This window comes from Hemibagrus wyckioides, linkage group LG03, assembly GCF_019097595.1.
Source record: "Hemibagrus wyckioides isolate EC202008001 linkage group LG03, SWU_Hwy_1.0, whole genome shotgun sequence".
Classification (NCBI taxonomy): domain Eukaryota; kingdom Metazoa; phylum Chordata; class Actinopteri; order Siluriformes; family Bagridae; genus Hemibagrus; species Hemibagrus wyckioides.
In genome coordinates, this window is record NC_080712.1 from 16,717,373 (window position 1) to 16,740,406 (window position 23,034).

At 36.8% G+C, this 23,034-nt stretch overlaps 3 protein-coding genes across 7 annotated transcripts in view; all 3 read right to left on the reverse strand.

The window, feature by feature from the left end:
* Nucleotides 1-10,709, reverse strand: part of smap1 (small ArfGAP 1) — a 111,047-nt gene extending 100,338 nt beyond the window's left edge. For 2 of the 4 annotated variants that reach the window (XM_058384131.1, XM_058384122.1), the window contains exon 1: nucleotides 10,220-10,707. In XM_058384131.1, the coding sequence (XP_058240114.1) occupies nucleotides 10,220-10,337 (118 nt within the window). In that variant the 5' untranslated portion in view covers nucleotides 10,338-10,707. Of the gene's footprint in view, nucleotides 1-10,219 lie in introns of all 4 variants that reach the window. The other 2 variants (XM_058384116.1, XM_058384108.1) reach the window with 2 other exon arrangements.
* Nucleotides 10,710-11,687: 978 nt separating this feature from the next.
* On the reverse strand, nucleotides 11,688-15,662 carry sdhaf4 (succinate dehydrogenase complex assembly factor 4). The gene is made up of 3 exons (XM_058384157.1): nucleotides 15,524-15,662; nucleotides 15,320-15,442; nucleotides 11,688-12,533 (listed from the first exon to the last, which is right to left on the reverse strand). The coding sequence occupies exons 1-3, from the start codon at nucleotides 15,600-15,602 to the stop codon at nucleotides 12,424-12,426; spliced, it is 312 nt and encodes a 103-aa protein (XP_058240140.1). The 5' UTR covers nucleotides 15,603-15,662; the 3' UTR covers nucleotides 11,688-12,423.
* A 969-nt stretch (nucleotides 15,663-16,631) lies between these two features.
* On the reverse strand, nucleotides 16,632-22,351 carry tlx1 (T cell leukemia homeobox 1). 2 transcript variants are annotated; one of them, XM_058378641.1, is made up of 3 exons: nucleotides 21,361-22,351; nucleotides 20,090-20,327; nucleotides 16,632-18,728 (listed from the first exon to the last, which is right to left on the reverse strand). In XM_058378641.1, the coding sequence occupies exons 1-3, from the start codon at nucleotides 21,830-21,832 to the stop codon at nucleotides 18,518-18,520; spliced, it is 921 nt and encodes a 306-aa protein (XP_058234624.1). In that variant the 5' UTR covers nucleotides 21,833-22,351; the 3' UTR covers nucleotides 16,632-18,517. The 2 variants fall into 2 exon arrangements, with proteins under 2 accessions (XP_058234624.1, XP_058234633.1); XM_058378650.1 differs by having other exon boundaries at nucleotides 20,090-20,291; nucleotides 21,361-22,322.
* Between the last annotated feature and the right edge of the window lie 683 nt (nucleotides 22,352-23,034).

The window sequence follows — 23,034 nt, forward strand, 5'->3', positions numbered from 1 at the left end:
GACTGTGTTTAAGCACTGTTACACACGAGTTAAAACGACTTTAATTTGCCAAGCCATCCGAACCGAACCGAAAACCGTGGGTAAAAACCACGGTACCTACTGAACCGTGGGTTAACTGTATTGTTGCATCCCTACCAGGTACCTAACCACTATAAAGATAAAATAGGAAACTGTAGTGTATTCTTCAAGGCAATAAGCATAACTGTTGGAATGCAAGTATCCCTCTGAAGCACTAATTCATCTGAATGGATAAATGATTAGAGTCATGATCCACGGCAAAAAACAACAGAGTACTTACTGTAAGAATTGTGCCGCTTTTTCTCTCTCTTTTGTCATTTCTTTTCTTCTAATTGTGCTTGATTTTTTTTATGCTACGCTAATTGGCCTCCCTTTTTTCACAACACACATCAGGAGAAAGGGTGAGCACCTATATCAAGCCTTTCCACCTGCACGCTTTTGTCATGTTCAGTACAATTCACTGAAACTGTGGCAAAATATGTGCAAAGCATTACGCTCTTAACTGCTGAACTATACTGATGTGAAAGTTCTCTCAGAAACGTTTGGCCCTGCAGTGTAAAAAAAAAGAGGCTTTACTTTAGCCATGTCAGCATTTTGTCAGATAAGCAATGATCACAGCAAAAATCACACTCGCACACACACCCCCACATACACACACCCACTCTGACAATTTTTATGCCTTTATAAACCACTTCCCATCATAGTGTGTGTGTGTGTGCGTGCGTGTGTGTGTGCGCGTGTTTGCTGATGGAAGACAGATTATTAAGGACAGGCAGTAGAACACAATCCACTTCAACACTTTCCAGCTGCAAAATACGAGTATTAGTGCATACACTGCCACTCTCCCACACACCCACACCAGGCTGTGCTTTAAACCAACTAATGCACTAATGCTTGATCAAAATGATGAGGAAATTATTTTAGTCATAACCTGAGTAACAAAAACAATACATGCCATAGTCAGAATGTTGGAAAACCCTTACCCATGCACTGATAAAGTGAACATTATTAATAACTTGTGTGATTTTCTTTATAAATGTAAATGCACATTTAATTGGGATCTGCTGTGGTGTTCAAACCAGAGCGTTAGATGCAGAATTAATAGAATACTGATTCCCACAACTCACACTGTGAAATTTTTGCATCATGATGCATTGTGTCAGTATCAGTTCTTATTAAACATGGATAACAATGGAAACAATTGGAAAGGGCTCTGCATCAAATGTTAGGAAATCCAACACCTACGTTTAAGATTGAAGTTAAAAGAATAATAAACTCTGGTTAAAGGAAAAAGTTAAGCTGTGTGCACCGTCTGAAGCCACTGCTAGATATCTACCTAAAATACTGTATAATGTAGGACATAAAACTATAACAGCTGCTCATTTCTGATTTTTTACTCTGATCTGTGATCTAATCTGTGTTTTGTTCTCCAGGCTGTCAAAAAACGTTTGCCTCAAATTGGACAGTGTTAGCATACTGGCGGTTCACCAGAAATTACAGCGACACGGATCAGACATGCAGGGGGGTTGAGTCAGCAGCACTCATTCCTGATATTATACATTGCAATTAAATCCTCCTCCTCCTCAGTGCAGTGCACGTGTTTGTGTGTTCAACAGACTGAATGTGTAAAAACTAAAATGCAGCAGGTTATAAATGTATAAAGCATGCTATCGTTGATTATTTTCCAATAACAGCATGTCCTGAAGTGCTTTATTGCTCATCGTACAACGATTAGCCAAAATTTACAATTTGGCAGAAGCCCTTATCCAGAGCGACTTCCATTTATCTTATTTATACAAACAAAGCAGTTGAGGGTTGCTTAAGGCCCCAGCAGTGGCAACATGGTGGTTCTGGGATTTGAACTTGAGAATTATATTGATTTATTCAAGTGTTGTGAAATATCCATGACAGAAGCTTGTTATTGTGATCACTAAAAGACTTTCATAAATGTGAAATAAATGGGTCCTTACAGACAGCTTCACCATGCCAATGACTATACTACAATTTATTTCCCTGTAAAAGTCTGTGCAAAAAAGTTATTACCATAGAAACGATCATGTAGAAGAAAGCATTAAGTGATTTTAATTAAAAACTCTACTGAATATCAGCGTAATATTTGAGCTTGTAGTCCATATGTTTATAGCTGCCACAGCACACACCCTCTCACTGGCGGCAATGTATAATTATATTAATCTGTACATATATGTGTACATTATGTTTAATAAAGAAGTTAATGAAACCCAGTAATGACTCCTTCACGTGAGAAAAGCGAGAGGAGCAGCTTGTGTAAAATGAACGTGTTTGGAGATGTGTACGTGTATGCGGTTTCGCTTCTAGTATATAACAAGATTAATCTGCAAACTAAGGCTACATGATTTGTGTCAATTGAAATTTTGGACTTCTAAGAGAGTTATATTAAACTTTAGTTCTAAGTATTGTTTCACTTTCATCGCGTCCGATTGCACACTCTGAACTGTTCTAGCACATAACAGTCCTGTTCCGTAACCTCAAAAATAAATAAGAAAGAATATTTGCTTTCTGTATTCGATTACTGACACCTCATTATTCTAAGAGTAACCACTATTTGAATCATTGAACATACCCCACTTTTGCTGGATTGTATTGGGAACAGTTTTGTTTGTCTGACCTCTTGAAGGAATTGTATAAAATTTGTATTTTAAATGTGTCTTGGGTGTCTGCAGTTTCTTAGCTGGATGATCCATATCTGAATATATACACAGTGTAAACAGGGTCTCTGACAGGACTCTCGCAGTCTTCTCATTATTCTGGTACCATGGACACAACATCCTGTTAACCATATGCGTAAATTTGGCTTCAGGGTGCAGCAGAGATGTTAACATTGCTAACAAGGAAATCCAGGCAGGCAAGTCTGGATTTTTTCAGAAGTCTGAATTTTTTTGCACCAAATCTCTAGTGTAGTAGATGAGACAGCTCCATGCTCACAGAATAAATTAGAAAATACTGTAGTCCATCCTGCTTTTTTGCTTTCAAATGTTTTCTATTGCCTGGAGTTTCATGAATTAACAGAGTAAAGCTGACCTAGATAAAGTGACGTGGAGCAATAGCAACCAGCAATAAAAGCAGTGTGTCCTTCAGTGAACTGGCTTTTTCATCACCGGGGTGAAGTTTATTCATTGCTTTAAAGCCTTCAGGTGTCTCCTGTACTGCTGTAGCAGAGGGTCGAAGAATGTAAAATGCTAAGCGGCCCCTGGGTAAACAGTTCACTCGGAATAGGCAATGAATTCAGACCAGCAAAATTCTGTGTATATTCAGCAACTACAAACAGCAAACGTAGCAGAAACACCTATAAAGACACAGTTCCTCAAACCTGTCATATTTGCTTAATGTAACATCTGACAAAACAATAATGGAAGCTTTCACTTATCTTAAAAAAAAAAAAAAAAAAGTATGGCTAGAAATAAAAGGCTGTCAATATTCGGCTATTTGGAGAATACCTATAGGCTGCGTAGTCGTGTCTGCGCTCTGCTCCATCTCCGTAAGGCTAAAACCTGTTGAGTTATCACTGGCAGTGAGAGCACATATTGTACAGGAATGCGAGAAGTGCTCTGTAGCAGAGAGGATGATGGAATCTCAGGCATTTCCAGGTCGAGTACATACTCCGAATGCACTCGCAGACGATGTCAAGAAGGATGAATGTATTCAAAGCCCTGAATGCAGTGAATTCAGTATTAAAAAAAGCAGGTTTCATTACAAAAGAATCATGCAAATATTTGTTTTTATCATGCACAGCTATGAATATATTCTAAAAAGGACACATGTAAATTAGACACAATCACAGGCTACATCCTCAGCCATGTACTTCCTCGTCGAGTAAAGAAGCACCACAGGATACTGGTGTAATGTTTTGACACAGTTGTGTGAGGCAGTATGTGGATTTGAACATGCTCGTGGTTACACTAAAACTCATATATTATTTATGTGAAAGAAAATCTGTTTCTAGCACCCTCACTGAATTATGGGAAAAGTGATTGAACAAAAAACAAATTTTTAAAAACAGGTAGGATGAAATCTTCCAATCAAAGCAGCCAATCTAGCACTAGGCTTAACCAACACATTTTTTTACCATTTAAAAAACAGATCATCCCCAACGATTATTCAGTAAGGTGGTGAAGGTTTATGGAATTTTCATTTCAATATCTCTTTCAATATACAAAATATATCAAAATAAGACTGTCCCTCACTGCGCGTTAGTAAGCATGTTTGCCCCATAACTCCAGGAATGGGGCTTGGTTCCCACCTCCTGTACATTTACATTCACAGCATTTGGCAGATATATCTTATGTGTGCCAGATGCCTTATCCAGTGCAACTTACAGTTTAACTTTTATGCAACTGAGCAATTGAGGGTTAAGGGCCTTGCTCAGGCAGTGGCAGCTTGGTGGACCTGGGATTCAAACTCACAACCTTCCAACCAGTAGTCCAGCACCTTAACCACTAAGCTACCTCCTCCAATGTTCTCCCCATACATCAGGGGTTACTCAGGGTACTCCAGTTTCACAGTTATGCCCTGTGATGAGTTGGCACACAGTCCAGGGTGTCCCCCACATTTTTTCCCCGAGTCCCCTGGACAGACCCCAGGTTCCTGATGACCCTGTGTAGGATAAGCTGCACAGAATACAACTAGATGGGAGACTCTCCCTTAGTAATGTTAATTAATTATAATTATTAATACTGTATAAATGTAGTTAGATAAAAAACTAAATAAGGACACATACATGTATATATGTATATAATAGTATACAGATTTATACAGAATGTCTGTTTTTTAAAATGACTTGTATACAAATGATAAACAACTAACATGACTGAATGAGTACAGTTCCCTTTCAATGCTTAAACACTATTAATAACCAGTTTGTGGCTATAAATAGGACACATCACTTCAGCATCATTATGTTTTCTTAGACACAGGTACTTCACATCCACACGTTTAACAAGCGTCATGTATTCTGAACAGAGGAGCTCTCTGTTGAACTTGAAATGGTAAATAAACACATACTTTACAGTCCACAGCAGCCACAATGGCTTTGTGTTTGGAAAACTGAAGTTACTGAACTATAGCCAGTGTTTTCTCAGACACTGAATGCTACAGTGTTTGTTTTTGCAAGTTCTCAGTCTGATTTGCTGAAATACTTTGATTCTGCCCGTTATACCATCCTGTTGATCTCAGGTCTGCCATGCCTCATCCACTTGATCTTTACTTTTTAAGTCAGATGGCCTTACTGTCCTTCTTGTAAACACTGGAATGAAATAATGTTTCTCCAGGCTCATGGGGCCACACATAAAAGTACAGAAGCACAGTGCAGAGGACACACACAGGACCATTATCATGTACTCTGTAAATGTACAGTTTTCTGTTTCCTAAACACATTTAGTTTGTTTGCATTTGGATTTATTGCCATATCAGCTTCAACATTATACATTCAAACAACTTAAATATAATACAACAGATAGGCAGACAGAGAAGACATTTTATAAAATTGCCTTGGTCACAAGAACAACATTTGATACACACAAATTCTATGCAAGATTTTGTTCCGATATCATTTGCGGTCTCATCATATTAGAAATTGAGCAGATCAAAAGTATATTATGTGTTTTACAGACAAATTAGTGTGACAATCTTGGTATTTTGCAGTAGTTTAGTAAGTTAAGCAGTGTAAATGCTCACAGCTTAAAAACGAATAGAGCTTGTGATGCATTACACCAAATTAAATATAAAACAATAAATCAATTTATTTTCTGAAAGACTTAACCTACACAGGGATGCAGAGAGCCTGGAGTCTGTCCCGGAGGACTCGGGGCACAAGGTGGGGGACATCCTGTATGGGGTGCCAATGAATGGCGGGCACAGACACGCGTAAACACTATGGATTATTTAAAGACTCCAATCAGCCTATCACAAATGACTTTGAAGGAGGAAACCCCTGAAGCACAGGGAGAAAATGTGACTCCACACACACATGGTAGAGGCTGGAATCAAACCCCTAACCCTGGAGGTCAAGACAAATGCGATAATCTCAAAGGCACTGAGTCTCACCAAAATAAATAAACAAATAATATAAAAATAATTAAAGCCACTTCAAAAAAAGATCTCCAATAATTCACCAATGAAGCCAAAAAATCATGCTCTTGCTTAAGGCAGGATTTGTTATTGAGCTGTGGCTAGAGGTAGAATGAAGCAGCAGGTTTTGTTGGCAAGCCGGTTCTTTCTACAGGTGAAATCAGTCAGTACCCCACAGCATCAACGCATCAGCCCTGCAGTGCCACGAGGTTTATGCTAATTGCTAGGCAACAGGAACTGCACAAGGAATGGCAGCCTAAAGCAGTGCTCATCAATGACGTAACTCAGGACAGGCACATACACACACCTTCAACACCTACAGGGCAAAAGCATAACCTTGAGTAAACAAGTCAGCTTGAATATGTGTACAAAAGGGAGAAGCCAGAGGTAAGAGTGCAAGAATGCTGGTTATGTAGAATCCCTATGGATCGAAGATGCTCAGATATATCTGGCTGAACGTTGCGTTCGGCATGTGTACCACCCAAAGCCCCCAAACACAATACGCCAACGTCCTTTATCTGGCTCTGTTTATCTGGCAGACTGCACAGCGTCGTCCTGTCCTTCTTACTTGACAGCAGTAATCAGCACAGCACACAGTCCAGCCAATCTCCACCAACAACCAGCTGTTTACACATGATATGCTAACTACTAGATGCCTACCAAACACTACCAAAAATACTGCAATTACTGCTTCAGCTCTATAAAGCACAAGGAACGTCTAATGTCACTGATACACTGTAGCTTGGGAGCACAATTACACAATTTAGAACATCAACAGGAAGGAAAGAAAGAACCGGATAATGTAAGCAGTGAGGCATGTCTCAGACACCTGAGAGCTTATTTCTGTCGTCACGGTGGAAACTGGGCGAGACAGAAACCAGAGCTAAGACATAGTGACAAAGCAGACAAACCTCTTACTCCACCAACAAACACAAGACAATCCAGATACAAAAACACACCAGCGAGCAAAACTAGGGGTTCAAAATTGCGCAGGAATGAGACTGCAGCTACCTTCCTCGGTCTTATAGAGAAAAGTTTTATTTTTGTCGCAGTACGGCATCAGCCACTAACCCGAGAGCTCAAGGCAAGTACGTTTTATGTCTGTGCTATTCCGTTTTTAAACGGTTACCTACAAGAATGGGAGACAACCAGAGAAAGAAAATAAAGTGTACTTTTTTTTATTGAACATTAGTATGCATCATTAAACCTAGTGCAGTAAAAGTGGTGCGATGTGTCTGGATGTTGTAACTGTAGTGAACGTGTTCGAATCCCACTAACTGATGCACCACACAACTATTTGCAGAGGCAGATTAAGTAGCAAGGTTTTCTTTTATAGCAGAAAAAAGGGCCAAACAGAATTATTTGTGTGTGTGATTCAATGAAAGAGCACCAGATAAGTGACATTCTGTCCAAGTTACTACAACAAAATTCATTAGAGAGCAATAAGTCTTTAGTTTTGTCACATATACATTACAGAATATGGAAATTCTTCACATATACCAGATTTTTTGGAAGTGTGGGTCAAAGTGCAGGGTCATGCTATGATGTAGCGCCCCTGGAGCAGAGAGGGTTAAGGGCCTTGCTTAGAAGCCCAACAGTAGCAGCTTGGCAGTGCTGAAGCTTGAACCTCAACCATCTGATCAACAAACCAGAGCCTTAACCACTTGAACTACCACTGCCCCATATATTGTCACGATTGTGCATGACAGGGGCCATACTAATCTATGTATCGTTCCAATATGCCACATAGCAAGTTAATAAGAACTGTGGATACTCATCCCCAAATGTCAGTAAGCACATATACTCTTTGTTTCCCTTGATATGTATTAATGCACATAACTACTGACTGCTGTACATTGTTAGAACCTGCTAGCTACCACTTAACCTTTCTAGACAAGCAAAACACAGGCCTGAGCAGCAATCCAGTGGGCTAGTTAATGAATGTATCATGTCCTCCCTGGATACATATGATTACTAATCCCAATCTAAAGTCACCTGTAGCCATGAGCCCCATTTGCATAACAATGTCTGTGAGAAAAGGACAGAGTTCTCTAAAAGTACATTAATCCACAAGTACATTAAAGTAAATTAATATTACATGACCCTAATATTAACACCAAGAACTCTAGCAACAACAAAGGCACTTCATCATCTGACACGCCTTTGACACAATGTTTAATTTTACTGCAGCCAACTAAACTAAACAGGTCCTTCAGTGTACTCAAATGAGAGAGTACTCCAACACTACACCGGATGATTGCGGAACGTGTGGAAAAGTGACGTATATGAATAATTATCAGCCAAGAATGTTCCCAATCCTTAAAGAGATTACAGAAGCTCTAAGGACTGTGCCATTGCAACACAATCACGCCTTCTTCTCACCTGACCAACACCAAAAGAGCTTTTACAGACGAACTTGTAGAAAATATACAAACTCAAATGTCTGAGGATGTGAATTAGCAGATAACCTGCTCACAGCAACTGACAGATGTTATGATATGAAAATGCATAACACATGAAGAGGAAGCATTATAAAGGAAGTGACTGTCGTTTTTTGTATTCAGACTGTCTGAAATGTCTGTCAGCGTGTCAGTTAAAGTTTTTAGAAAACAAACTAAACCTTAACTCAAGAACACATTAAATATGTTTAGAGTGAAATGTTTGTGATGTGTTTAGCGATGCTGTTGGTCGGTGCTATATTTCCGTTAGAAGTTAGCAATAAGTCTGACACTCGGATGTAACCGGAGGACATTGTAGTTACAGTGGGGTTAAATAGGACATGATGATTTGACATAATAAATAACAGTCAGGTTTTGCTTAAGCGGAAGAGCAAGAGCTTCTTTTCTTACAGTCACACAGAAGCAGTGGAGATAAACATTGAATCCAGAATGCAAGACTGCTTTACAAAGCATAATGTTATGCAGAGACAAACACAACGGCATGGACGGCAGTATTAGGATTAAAGGTGAAGCTTTAGAAGGTGATCTACTTGAGAATAAAGGCCTAAAGCTCTGCTGCACCACTCTCTTTAGACACACATGAAGCAACCAGTGTACTAGTAGCAAAACACATGGATTATATATATATATATATATATATATATATATATATATATATATATATATATATATATATATATATATATATATATATATATATATATGAATAAAAAAAATAAATAAATCCTCAAGGTGACTGAAGATCATAAAGAATATGCTTGTAGTTCAGGAAGGATTTTCATACCCTGTGTCCTATATACAACCAGAACACAAACTATGAAATGAAACAAAGAAATACACACACTTTTCTCCCCACTCACAACAAAAACTATGTTCCACATTGAAATATTCATGAAATCCAGAGCTACCCAAGCTCCATCAGGCAGAGCGATCTCATCTAAAAGCCCAGAAGTAAAGGAGGAGCATCACAAAGCTCATCTTACTCTCCCTTTAAATAACCCAGCAGTGCACAGCAGATCCCACACACTGATATCACTCTGTTTCCACAGGTACATCTATGACACTTTATATTCAAAGACATCCATACATTTGAACAGTTATATCTACTTCATAGTGAGGTGAGATGAGATGAGATGAGACATGGTAAACCTCTCTTACGCAATGATGACGCATTACTCCTGGGATTTTTTTTTCTTTCTGCACTTTAAATCCACACCCAACTATTTTACCTGTGTGATGATCGTGAACAATTACTTATAGACACGTCATTCAGAAGGAAAAGAAAAAGAAACCAGAAGCTGCTCCACGACCGGCTCCTTTACATTACACCATGGAGGAGCTAGTAGTGTGAGCTATCCGCAGTTAGCTGTGAAAACGCTGGAGCTAACAATGTCCAGGAGATATTATACAGAAAATAGCTAAAAGCCGTATATTCTCTTACTAATACTGAGCACTGTGTAGTGTTGTAGTAAACCGGTTTCAACCTAATCATGACTGACATCAGATCGCAATAAATAAGGAGCGATCTAAGACTTCAGTCATTCCTAAAAAAGGCGTTAAAGGTGTCCGTGTGGATGCTGGGAAAGATCTCGGTGCTTTCTCCTCCTCCTCCAGCACCGGGTGCTCAGATCACCCACCTTTAGCCTCACAGTCGGCGCAGTACTTGTTGTCCTCCTCCCGGAGCATTTTGGACAGGATGGCCTGATGTTGCTCATTCAGTTTCTGAGCCTTCTCCCTCTCCGAGCGCGTCGTCATTTTCTCCCCGCTTTCTTCCTGACGTTTCGTATTCACAATCCGCAACTGTTTTCCAGGATCTCTCTCACTCTCTCTCACTCTCTCTCACTCTCACGGTCTAATTTATCGACACTAAACGGAAGATCATCCCCTGATTAAAAAAAATTACACACGTTACCGCGGGACCCAGTATCCACCGGAGAAGCGCGGGGTGCCCGGAATCAGTGGAATATGGCAGATGGAATCGACAACCCGGAAGCGGAAATGTTTCGTCCTATGAATGAACGTCAAATGTTCTATTTTTTTTAGGACGTAGGTCTCGCACTAGACGATTCGGTTTATTGTTTGGTAATCAGGTCTGTCTAGACTATTTTACTTAAATGCGTGAGAATGCTTCATTACACAAGTGTCATCAACGTTAAACGTGTGTTACGTCATCGCGTGTGCTTGTCACTGATTGGTGTTTTGTTCTGACGTAAAAGAAACTGGAAGGAAAGATGATTATGTTTATGATGATGATGATGATGATGATGATTATAGCCCGTATAGTAATATACACTATATTGCCAAAAGTTTTGGAACACCCCTCTAAATCACTGAATCCAGGTGTTGTTTTTCAGGGGTTGGGCTCGGCCCCTTAGTTCCAGTGAAAGGAACTCTTAATGCTTCAGCATACCAAGATATTTTGGACAATTTCATGCTTGTTGATGACCCCCTCCTGTTCCAACATGACTGCACACCAGTGCAAAAATCAAGGTCCATAAAGACACGGATGAGTGAGTTTGGTGTGGAGGAACTTCAGAGTCCTGACCTCAACCTGATAGAACACCTTTGGTATGAATTAGAGCGGAAACTGCGAGCCAGGCCTTCTCGTCCAACATACCTCACAAATGCGCTTCTAGAGGAATGGTCAAAAATTCCCATAAACACACTCCTAAACCTTGTGGAAAGCCTTCCCAGAAGAGTTGAAGCTGTATGAAACTCCATATAAAATTCATGTGCATGTAAAGGCAGACGGTCCAGTTTTGGCCTGGCTCGCAGTCTGCTCTAATTCATCCCAAAGGTGTTCTATCAGGTTGAGGTCAGGACTCAGGCCAGTCATGTTCCTCCACTCCAAACTCACTCATTTGACTCTGCCTGTATTACAAAGCAGCTTGATCTCCACCTTTAAATAAAAATTTACATTTGAGGGTTTCTTTTTGTACCAACAGGGAAATCTTACTTTCTTTGTTTTTATTATTATAAATATCATGGTGAAGATTCTGACAAGAACAAAATGGTCAAATGTAGTTTTGAGACGTCTGCTTACTTACTATGATGAATTTATCTGTATATATAGCGTACACAACTCACAGTCACTGTGTAATAGGTAAAGAATACAAAATTATTTTATTGAGGAATAAACATAAAATATAGGCAAGCATGTAAATATACTGGAAATTTAGGTTTAGCAATGTAGGTGAGGAATGAGGTTCACTACAGCAGTTTAGGTAAAATACAGAAATTAATCTATAACTTTTGTGTTATTTCATTTTCAGGACATGAAAAAGTCAGTCCTAATGTCAAATGCCATGTTTTGTTGTGTTTTTATTTATTGTATATTGAATATTGTATATTTGGATTTATTGAGATCACTAAGGAAGTTTGCCATTCTTTGCAGTTCAGCAAGAAAAACAGTTCATACACTGACCCTCAGAAACTGTTCTATCCTGGTCAGGACTAAAGTACAGCTGGGAATATTTTGTGTGAGGCAGGTACACACCCTGAAGTCTACGGAGAATCATGCAAACTCTCTCTCTCTCTCTCTCTCTCTCTCTCTCACTCACTCAAGCATAGTTTCTCATGTCAGAACTGTTTACAAATACTATAGACAGAGACAAACCCACTCAGCTTTATTCAAATATATTTTACATCCTGACATTGATGCAATGGGTTTTTAAGCAATAATATTTTTTAAACAAAAATAAACCAACACAGGTTATAGTAAATGCAAGAATCTGCATTAATTAATACATTCAATCACTAAATTTCCCAATAAATGTATTACATGGTCCATTTGCATGACAACACACATATCCAACACACTTCAGCACATGTTAACATTCACCTAAAAGTCAATACAGCGTCCCTTTCTCTCCCAGTCTCCATATCGTGTCGGCTCAGGGCCTGTCGGGCCGCCTTTTTCTTTTGTGTATGGATTCACATCATCTGGAAATTCTGTAAGATAAACAAACAGTCAAAGTTTTCATGTTTGGGCTCAATATCTCATCTCACATGTTGTTTATTATGCATGTTGTTCATGTTGTACTCTTCATCTCTGATACACAAAAAGGTTCTACACTTCATTTTGCATAACAGTGGAAAAAGTGTGGAATCTGTGTCATCAGCATATATTTAATGACATTTCATTTCATTTCACACAATATATTATAGTGCATTCATAAAATTCTCCGATTCAGTTTTTACTGCTTTAACCCTTTTATATGCTTCAAGTATGTATATAATTAAACTAAAAATAAATCTAACTAAATCTAAATTAAACATGTCCAAAAGGTTCATAAACAGGTTGAAAATATATAATAATATAATGACAAACATCTTTTTTAATAAAGTCATTTCTGAACATACAAAAAATTACAGCATGGGACTACTTCATAATGCAAAGGTAAAAAATTTTTTAGAAAAAATCCACAGAAAAAGAAAAACAAAAAACAATCTACCAGGTTAAAAACAAACAAAAAAAAGGATTCAGTGGGACATTTTTACTAAATGTATTTTCATATGTTTCTTTTATGTTATTTTTAATGTATTTTTTTTTATTTTGTGTAGAAAGCTAAATAATGAAAACAATAAATAGTCTAGGGAATTACAGAAGTTCTCAAGTTTGATTTACATCTTATATTGTCCGTATGTATTAAAAATAAAAAAAGGAAATGGCACACTAGCTATGAAAACTGAAAACTGAGCTCAGACACATCCCATTTCCACTAATCATATTTTTTCTGCAAATTGATTCAAGTTCACATTTAGTAAAGTCAGTTGATTGACCCTAACCTGGAAAGGCACACCTCCATCAACATAAAGCCCGGAAGCTGGGAGTGCACATCAGCAGAAAAACAAGCCACAGGCCACAAGCAAGGTCACAGGAACTCACAGCCCTCCGAAACAGATTATAGGAGGAAGAGAAACAACAACAACAAAAAAAAATACCGAAACTTCCATTATATGAAAATGGCAGACGTCAAGAACCACTGAGACGCTGCTCAGGACTGTCCAGCCAAACTGATCTAACAATAGAGCTAATGTATTTTTTTCTGCATCATGTCATGCCTTTAAGGTAGAGCAGCCAGATGGATGCCGTTCCTCCGTAAAAGGCACACACTTTAGTTTAATGACTTTCATTTTATGAGAGTCTAATTCTGTTGTCTGATTCACCTAAAGGTCAATAGTAAATTTGGAAAAACCCTGCACTGTTTACTACCTGTTTTGTTTTTTTGTCAGTGAGGAACACAGACACAAGGGCTAGATGAACTGATTCAGAGTAGTGACATTTTTAGGAAAACTTCAAGTTCGTTGAAAATCAGAACAAAGCAAAACATGCAGCCAAGACGACAAGGAAGTGACTAAACAACCTAAAATAACAACTCAGTGACTTTCCCAATCCAAAGGTCAAGAGCTTCTGTCAATAGAAATGGGAAAAGATCCTCAATAATAATAATAATAATAATAATAATAATAATAATAATAATTATTATTATTATTATTTATTTATTTATTTATTTTATTTTTTTTATTGTTGTTGTTGTTTTAATAAGTAATGCAAGGCTGCCCCAGTGCCTCACTGAATAAAGGGGCTGGATTCTTGTGGCATATTAGAGGGTTTATGAAAACCTGACTGGGTTTATGATTTAAAGTAAGGATGTAATGTAACCCAATGAGGAAACGTGAGGAAAGGGGTTGAAAACATTCTAAATGCACACCAGGTTTACTAACAAAATATATAATGAGGAATAAATAATAAAAAAATAAAAAATAATAAAAAAAATAACGTGATTAATTTTATAAAAGATATAAAATTTCAGTGATTAACAAAGTCTTTTGCCATTCATAATACAGAAATCTCTGTAGAGATTTCTTATATTAGAGACAACGTAATTAGCTCAACATTGATTTGCTTCCAAATCAATTTAATTTTTTAACCAATCACTGTCCATTGACAATGCCACACCTTGTTTGTAACATTGTTATAACAATGTCATAACTACAGACAGCGAATATATGAGAAGTCTTTTTTTTTTTCAGTATGCACCAAAGTATCTATGCACACTTCATGTTTTCAACTGGCCATCTTATACTGTCATAACTTTAGGCTAGGTTAGTAAACATTAATCTTGTGTCAAGTAAAAGAGAGAAACACTGTTACAAAGTGTGACTGTCTATCAAAGCCTTAACCGTGGTCATCTTTATAAAAAAAAAAAAGTACTCACTGTCTCTTAAATATTTCCAAGAACACAATTTACTACAGAAATGATATTACATCATCATATTGCACAGCCCTAGGCTCATCTCTTAAATGACATGCAGCTACATTAATGGTAAGCTTATCTAGACTCTTATAGTAGTGCTTGAAAGTTTGTGAAACCCTTAGAAGTTTCTATATTTCTGCATAAATATGAGCTAAAACATCATCAGACTTTCACACCAAGTCCAGAGAGAACCCAATGACACAAATGAGACAGAAAATTGTACTTGATCATTCATTCGATAAGGAAAATGATTCAGTATTGCATATCTGTGAGTAGGTAAAACTCTAAGATCAGAAGTTACGTCGAAGATGAAATTGGAGTTTTTAAATATGATGGCAATCAAACGTCAGTGGGCGCGCTGTTTTATTTCATGACAAGGGATCTATCTATCAGTCTGATCTTCAAGACACATGCTTGTGGAAGTGCATCATTGTCATGATCAAAAGTGATTTGTCTAATAGTGGATCAGTGGCTTACTTTTAAAGGCGTCTGTAGTTTTTGTGTCGTCAGCATCCGTGTCGAACTTCCCCTGAGGTGTCTTTGGCTTGCGGAGGGGCTTCTTATCCTCTTTCCTTGTGTAGCCTGCTGTCCTTGAGCACGCTGGAACACAGAAACCGCTTCATTTACGAATTCCAGATGTTTTTTTAACTTTAACTTTTAAATGGCGCACACATCAGTTACCTGTAATCATCGACTCTAATAATAGTCCATTCTTAAGCAAACTATTATTGTTAAAAGAACAGAAACGTAAAAGGGACATTTTGCTCAGATGCAGTATAGACGTTCAGCACGTTACACAATTACCCCAATGTTTTGGCGCACAAAAATGACGTACATAGTTCGCTATCGGCCAAAGACAAGTAATTGCATTCAAGGAGGGGAAAGCTGCGCAATTTATGCGCAGACTTTATATGCGCAGATGTAAGAATGAGTCCCTGTAACTCGCTGTTCATTTCTCATATTCTGAAATTAAATACATTTCACATGACAGGAAATTTTTCTAAGATATTAGACACATTACAAATGCAAAGGCCGTTTAATTTGTGACACAAATAGCTACAGTAAGAGTTATCCTAATGGTTTCTTTGAACCAATTTAGATGTAACGATTAAGAGATAAATTGCCTTCAGTGAGGGTTTTAATAGTAGTAAAGTACCTCATTTGGTATATATCTCAGTTTTGTCTCATTAATTCACTCTTTTATATTATATTCATTATTACTTACTACTATGCATGCAGTAACTTACTATCTTTTGACAAATATATATATATATATATATATATATATATATATATATATATATATATAGATAGATAGATAGATAGATAGATAGATAGATAGATAGATAGATAGATAGATCTTTATTGATCCTGAAGGAAATTAGGTATTCCATCTTTTTTGCATTTCCATTTTCACATGAAATATCTACAAGGTGTACCTTTAAGCATAACACCCAGACACGAAATCTTTAAGAGTTCAGTATCTTTTTTTCTGAAATATTAGAAATACTTTGGGGGTAATAGCAGTAATCTGTTATGGGGTAATAGCAGTAATCTGTTCCACTTAAAATAACCCAGTTAAAGCCGAAAGCATTAGATAACAAATTATAGTATGAAAATGATCAAACAAACAATAAGTATGTTTATTCATTGTGAATATTTCAACACAACATTTTCACACTCTTATGAAATTAAACAACCAACAACAATCAGCCTCCTGACAGTATAACTAAACAGAACAGAACTCAATACACCAGACTATATGCTTAGGACTTCCTGACCTGCATGAAAACATAAATGCAAAAAAAAAAAAAAAAAAAAAAAGATATTCCCACATGAGTAGACACTCAGAATAAATGTAAACCTTAATGGTTGTCCACGTTGTTCCTCGGGAGAAGATTTTCACTATCAGAAAGTATTCCAAGCAGTATTTTATCCAAGTAACTTTTGAAGAAATCTTGGAGGGTTCTTTTTTGTAAGACATCTTTTATATCTAGAGATAATTATCAAATGGTTTTTATGTGTCCCAGCATGTTTTTTTCTCATGATTACAGTCCTACAAGCTTAATAAATTCGCTTTACAATTGTAAACATTTAATAGACAAAAATGTAGGAGAGCATGTAAATGACAGCATGTAAAAATAAAAATGACTGTAAAATATTTTTTAAAACAAAAAATAGAATAGGCACCAATATATTTTTTATTTGTTTGGGCGACCTTTTATATAAACTGAATATATAGCCTACCAATTCATTATGTCCACTTTTCAAGAATTTTATTCACACAGACGTTATGATCTCTGACCACCACATATTGTACTGCAGTGTACTTTACTTTTTAAAAGAATGTAGAGGTAATAAAAATAGCATAGTACACAAAGTTTCTAGTAAAAACAAGTCAGCATAACATATACTTTGTTTTAATCCCCCCCACCCACCCACCCCCACAGCTTATGAAGGTCCAAAACCTCCTGTTTGTCTAGAAACTTGGTGCATGCTGGAATTGTTACTACCTATGTACAGCATCGAATTGTTCCATGGAAAGTTGGAATGCAGCTATATTTGCAATGATGGATTCCTGTAAAACTGCATTACAGCTTGTGGAAAAAGGGACGTGAAACATTAAATATTTATTAAAACAGACAGAAACCAGTTATGGTGGAATCTTGAATTCTTCATAAAATCAGTCTTTCTTTGCTTGCTTATGGACATCTCACCATGACAAGAGATTTTTGTTTTGCTTGGGTTGATGTTGCTTTTCCTCTTGATTCCCATGTCTTAATATTTTGTCATTTTTTAAAGGATACATTTAATGCACTGTATAGCATTTGGAATAGACCTTAACATGATACTCCTGCAGTATATGGCCATGGAAAATTTCAAACGCACTCTCACATCTGCATATAGTTAATATCACAAACACACACCGTTACATTCCCCATACAATGAGGAGGACAGACATTTATCATGCAACCAAAACATACAGTCATTCACTCCGAAATGAAATCCAACATCTATGTAAAAATTTGTCTTGCTATGGAATGTCAGTATTAAAATGTTGCTTGAAGTTAAAAAAAAATGAAATAAAAGTTAAATTCGGTGTTAAAAACTATCTGAACAAATCAGTTAAATGAAAATAATATATACAGCTGTGTATATAATCCAGCTGTCTCATTCACAAGGACAGCAAAGAAAGAGAAGACTCGGTGTTAAAACAGGGTTCGTTTCTGATAAATCTGTCTGATTTCGGATATATTTTTGACCATCATTCCTTCAGAATAAGTGCTTGAAACCTGATTTTTGAAGTCCATTTTCTGTTCAGCTTTAAAAATGTCGTTGCAACTAAACCTAAGACTTGTGTGATTCGCGCGCCATGTTAATCTACAATGCAGTGAAGAGTAAAAGTGCAAAAAATGCTGTATATAAAAATATAGCCTACTACACGTGTGTGTACGCCAATAAAACCCTTATCTTACAAACACGTGGTATAATAATTCGTTCAGTTTTCGTTCAGACTGGAGACCAGAACAAGCCGTGAAGAAATAAACCTGCTCTCCTGCAGGCTAAACACAGTAATAGTAATAGGTAGTGAAAAGGTGACGTCGGTCTTGTTAAATTATAGAGAGCTAGATCTAGTTAGATGAACCTACAAAAGGGGAGAGAGAGTCGGTGTTGCTAGTCGCAGGTGGAGACGCTGCTGATTTTGTTGGTGTTATCAGTCCATGGCTGCAGGTTGTGCAGGGCGAACAGGGAGCTGTTGTGCAAGCAGATCGGGTCTGGAGTTACAGGCTGGTTTAGAGTCTTTTGAAAAGCTTCTTGCTGCAGCTGCATTAATAAGCGGTTCGCCTGCTGCCTCTCGGCCTCTCTCTCCTCCGCCGTCTGCCTCCTGAACACATGGATGATAATAATAATAATAATTATTATTATTATTATTATTATTATTATTATTATTATTATTATTATTATGATGATGATGATGATGATGATGATGATGATAATAATAATAATAATAATAATAATAATAATAATAATAATAATGATGATGATGATGATGATGATGATGATGATGATAATGATAATGATAAAGATGATGATGATGTAGATGATGATGATGATGATGATGATGATAATAATAATAATAATAATAATAATAAGAAGAAGAAGAAGAAGAAGAAGGAAAGACAGAAAGAAAGAAAGAAAGAAATATATATAGATATATATATATACTTTGTTTTATATCTCTCACCCGATATATTTAACCTGTTTAATTACGTAAACATTTTTACAATGACTGTGCAATAACTCAGTCGCATAAATATATAAATAACACAACCGCTCCGAGGATATTATCATACAATGTATCGTGTTTGAGTATTGAAATAATTTAAGTGATTCATTGTGTAATACCTGAGATAGATAGATAGATAGATAGATAGATAGATAGATAGATAGATAGATAGATAGATAGATAGATAGATAGATAGATAGATAGATAGATAGATAGACAGTCAGACAGAGAAAAAAAGAACAACAAAACACGATCACTAAACAAACAAACAAGAAACATGCTTAAAGTTAAACAAATAAAGTTCAGAGTTTATTATTATTATATTATTAAATATTAGCCAATTTATTTAACATTAACTTTATGCAAACTGTTGATATATTGCTATATGAACAATTATCCAGTGATTAGATAGATACATAACAGCGAATTTAGAGATATTTTTTGTTTCATTTTTAGAATTTTCGGTACTTTGTCTCTTTAATAAGATATAATATATATCATTTTAATATAATATAATATAATATAATATAATATAATATAATATAATATAATATAATATAATATAATATAATATAATATAATTACAATAAATAAAATAATTAAATATAATATTATTTATTTTGTTTTGTCATATTATAATAAATAGTTTATGCCTATAAAATGCAGTATTTTCATTTTATTTAAAGTGGTTATTAAATAGAAAGTTGCTATTTGTGCTGGATTAGATCAATGCGTTTTCTCTCCACTAAAGTTTTTTATTTAGAAAATCAGATTGGAAAATTACTGCTTTCGAACCTCGGCACAGTTAAAAAAATATTTTTGTAGCGCTTTCTTCATGAATGTAAACTTAACGTTTTGTTGCAAAAGAACCGAACCGAACAGGGTCAAGACGGATCAGTGCTTACAGTCTCTTTATGAATGTTCATGTTGACCTTAGAGATTAAGGCACTAAAGCTCACCTCCATTTTGTTCTTCTGTTCTGGAACCATGTTTTGACTTGTGCATCAGTCATTTTAAGTGCTTTTGCCAGAGCGGCTCTCTCCGCTGAAGCCAGGTACTTCTGGCGGTGAAAGCGTTTCTCCAGCTCGCAGATCTGCAGGCGCGTGAACGACGTCCTCGGCTTCTTCTTTTTCGGTGGAGTGCGGTTCTGGTACGGGTGACCTATACGGCGTGTTACAGTGAAGGGTGAGAGCGCCACTGGATTGGGGGAAAAAACAGGGCGAAAGCAGGCAAGGAAAAATCAGCAACACGACACAGCGAAGCAGCGTAGAGAAAAAGCACTTTACTGCTAGCATGGAGCGGAGTTTCGCACTAAAATAAGCATGTAGCACATGATACACAGCGTTCCCGGTCACTAAATAAAGCAAAAAATAACCAATGCAAGAACTAGCCATAGCATTAGGGGTACATTAGCCTTGTCAAAGCAAAAAAGCGGCATTTGCATGTAGACAATGTAGATCATATTAACTATTTTTATATAAGGATATACCTTAATTAATCGTAACATTAAATAACTGCATATCATTTTAAGGTTGGTCGTTTACCTTCTAATTAGTTTACACCGTTCATTCACAACGGCCTAGTTTCCAACAGGCTTCATAATAATCCATTATCTTCATAATCAGTTCGTAATAAATAATCGCTTAAGATGCATATGTTACTTCAATAGAAAAAAAAAACAATAAAAAAGAAATTTAATATGTGTGTGCTGTTTACTTACAAGGACTTTTATTTAAATTATACTGTAACATTAACAGGCTTTTTAAACTGTTCAACACTGTTACCTGTTGAATTGTTTACTGCACAAATATATTCTATTATCTGCCTGTGGCTTGTGTTTGCTTTGTTTTGTTTGCCATGTTGTAAAATAACCTATGTCTATAAAAATGCGGTAAAACAAACAAACAAAAAGGCTTGAAAAATATGAATGCCACACGAATTATATAATGTTAAGAATAGTTCAATTGTTTAAAACAGCTTTAAAATAGAAAATGAATATAGAAATATTAACAAACTGCATATTAAACGAATTTTTGCTATTGCCTTTTAAAACATGAAGACTGTAAAGAATGAAGTAATTATTATTTGCTTAATTAATACTTTATATTATATTATATTATATTATATTATATTATATTATATTATATTATATTATATTATATTATATTATATTATATTATTTGAATTAAATATCATGTTAGAATATGAGCCAGGTGTTATTTCATATTACCTGTAAACCTGTCTTTGGTATACCTCCTGTTACTCTCCATCCAGGGAAATGTTAATCCCGTGAGGTTGTTCAGAGTGCCCATGCCTGCCATGTTGTGCATGGAGGCTCCGCTTGTGGGAATGGAGGAGTGCACGCTGTTGAGTGGCCGGTGTGCGGGTACACGGATCACCCCGGACGCATTCAGGCCGTTTCCGTTCCCGTTCACGCCAACGTTCATGTTGTACGAGCCACCGAGCGGTGCAGCGCTGCACGCATTGCTGTTATATCCGCCGGTGTTATTGCCGTTGTAGTTGCCCGTCATGGTGTTGTAGGCATTGCTCACAATGCTCCCCAGCCCGTAGTCCAAGTCTTGCATCCTGGGGTTAGAGATCATACAGCTCCCTTGCTCGGCATTGTTGAGAATCTGATCTATACCGAAGCTGATGGAGTCTACGTGTGTGTGGTGGAGATGTGCACCTATGTTATGATCCATGGTCCCGAAAAAGGCACGCGCTCCCAGAACTCCTCCGCGCCGCGCCTGTTCACGCAGCTACAGGAGCGCGGCTTATTGCTTGTATCCTCGCTGTCTCAAAACCACGAGTGCGTGAGCATGTGTAAGAAACACTGAACTTCAGTCGTTTGTCGTTTTTCCCTACCTCCTTTTTGGCTTAGAGCAAGCCTGCCGGATGGAGGGAGCCACGGGAGCATCAATCAAAATGCCAAACAGGCCGGGTAAGATTAAGCCAGAGGCTTTCAGGCTTCAGCACCCAATTGGCTAAAGAAATAACGACGATTCCATTATATATAAGACATAGCAAAGGTCACCAATCCCCTCTGTGAATGAGGCTAATACAAAGCGCAGCTGAATCCTATTTTATAAGCAATAAATTCTAGCCGCAATCTCTGGCATCACTAAGAATTCAGAAATAAAACAGAAATATGACACCAAATAAGAGTCAATAATAATAAGATGAAAAAGTATTACTACCAGTAGTAATTTGCTATTAGTTTTCTTCCTCAAATGTAGTTTCTTCACGTTTCAGAGAATAGTGTATACTTTTTCTCAAATTGTCTAGAATGTAAAGAATTAGGACTAGATTTTTCATAATGAAAATACTAGACATACATAAGAATTTTGTATATATATTTTCGACATTTTACAACAACGCAGTGTTTCAGTAGTCTGTAAGACCGCTGCGTCATCTTTGCACGACTTTCATTTTATTGTATTTATGCTGTTCGCCCTTTCTGCCACTGACTGTGGATTAAAGCCTGAGTGGAATTAGTGCAAAGGCATTATATCAGGTCATGTGGGTGTGTGCAAAGAAGTGATACAGTCACAGCCATTTAGTAGCTTAATAACATCCTGTGTTAAAATGCAAGCTATCATTTTATATTCATATCATTTTTTGCCCACGTTTTTCTTAGTTTCTCCCCCACAAGCCTAACCTTACAGAAATGTAAGAAGACCCCCCTCCTAGCCTGTAGAACCATATAGATAAAGACAGAAATGTACAATTTGTATACACCAGTATTTCAACTCGAATTAAACAGACCTTAAAACACCACGGATATGAAGCATAAGCTAGGAGTCAAGTTATGATTTGTTTTTACACAATGCCCTGCTAAATGTTCAAGCCAGTGTAGAGACAGCAGGCGAAGTTATATAAATTACCCTATTATTAAGTCTCCATC

Coding starts and splice junctions, on each gene's coding strand:
- tlx1 (XM_058378641.1), bottom strand. CDS start 21,832: ATGGATCATAACATAGGTGCACATCTCCACCACACACACGTAGACTCC. Junction 20,328..21,360: donor TACCAAAGACAGGTTTACAG/GTAATATGAAAT, acceptor CCCCCAATCCAG/TGGCGCTCTCACCCTTCACT. Junction 18,729..20,089: donor AACAGAAGAACAAAATGGAG/GTGAGCTTTAGT, acceptor CCATGTGTTCAG/GAGGCAGACGGCGGAGGAGA.
- sdhaf4 (XM_058384157.1), bottom strand. CDS start 15,602: ATGTCCCTTTTACGTTTCTGTTCTTTTAACAATAATAGTTTGCTTAAG. Junction 15,443..15,523: donor ATTAGAGTCGATGATTACAG/GTAACTGATGTG, acceptor TCTGTGTTCCAG/CGTGCTCAAGGACAGCAGGC. Junction 12,534..15,319: donor AACTACAGACGCCTTTAAAA/GTAAGCCACTGA, acceptor TTTATCTTACAG/AATTTCCAGATGATGTGAAT.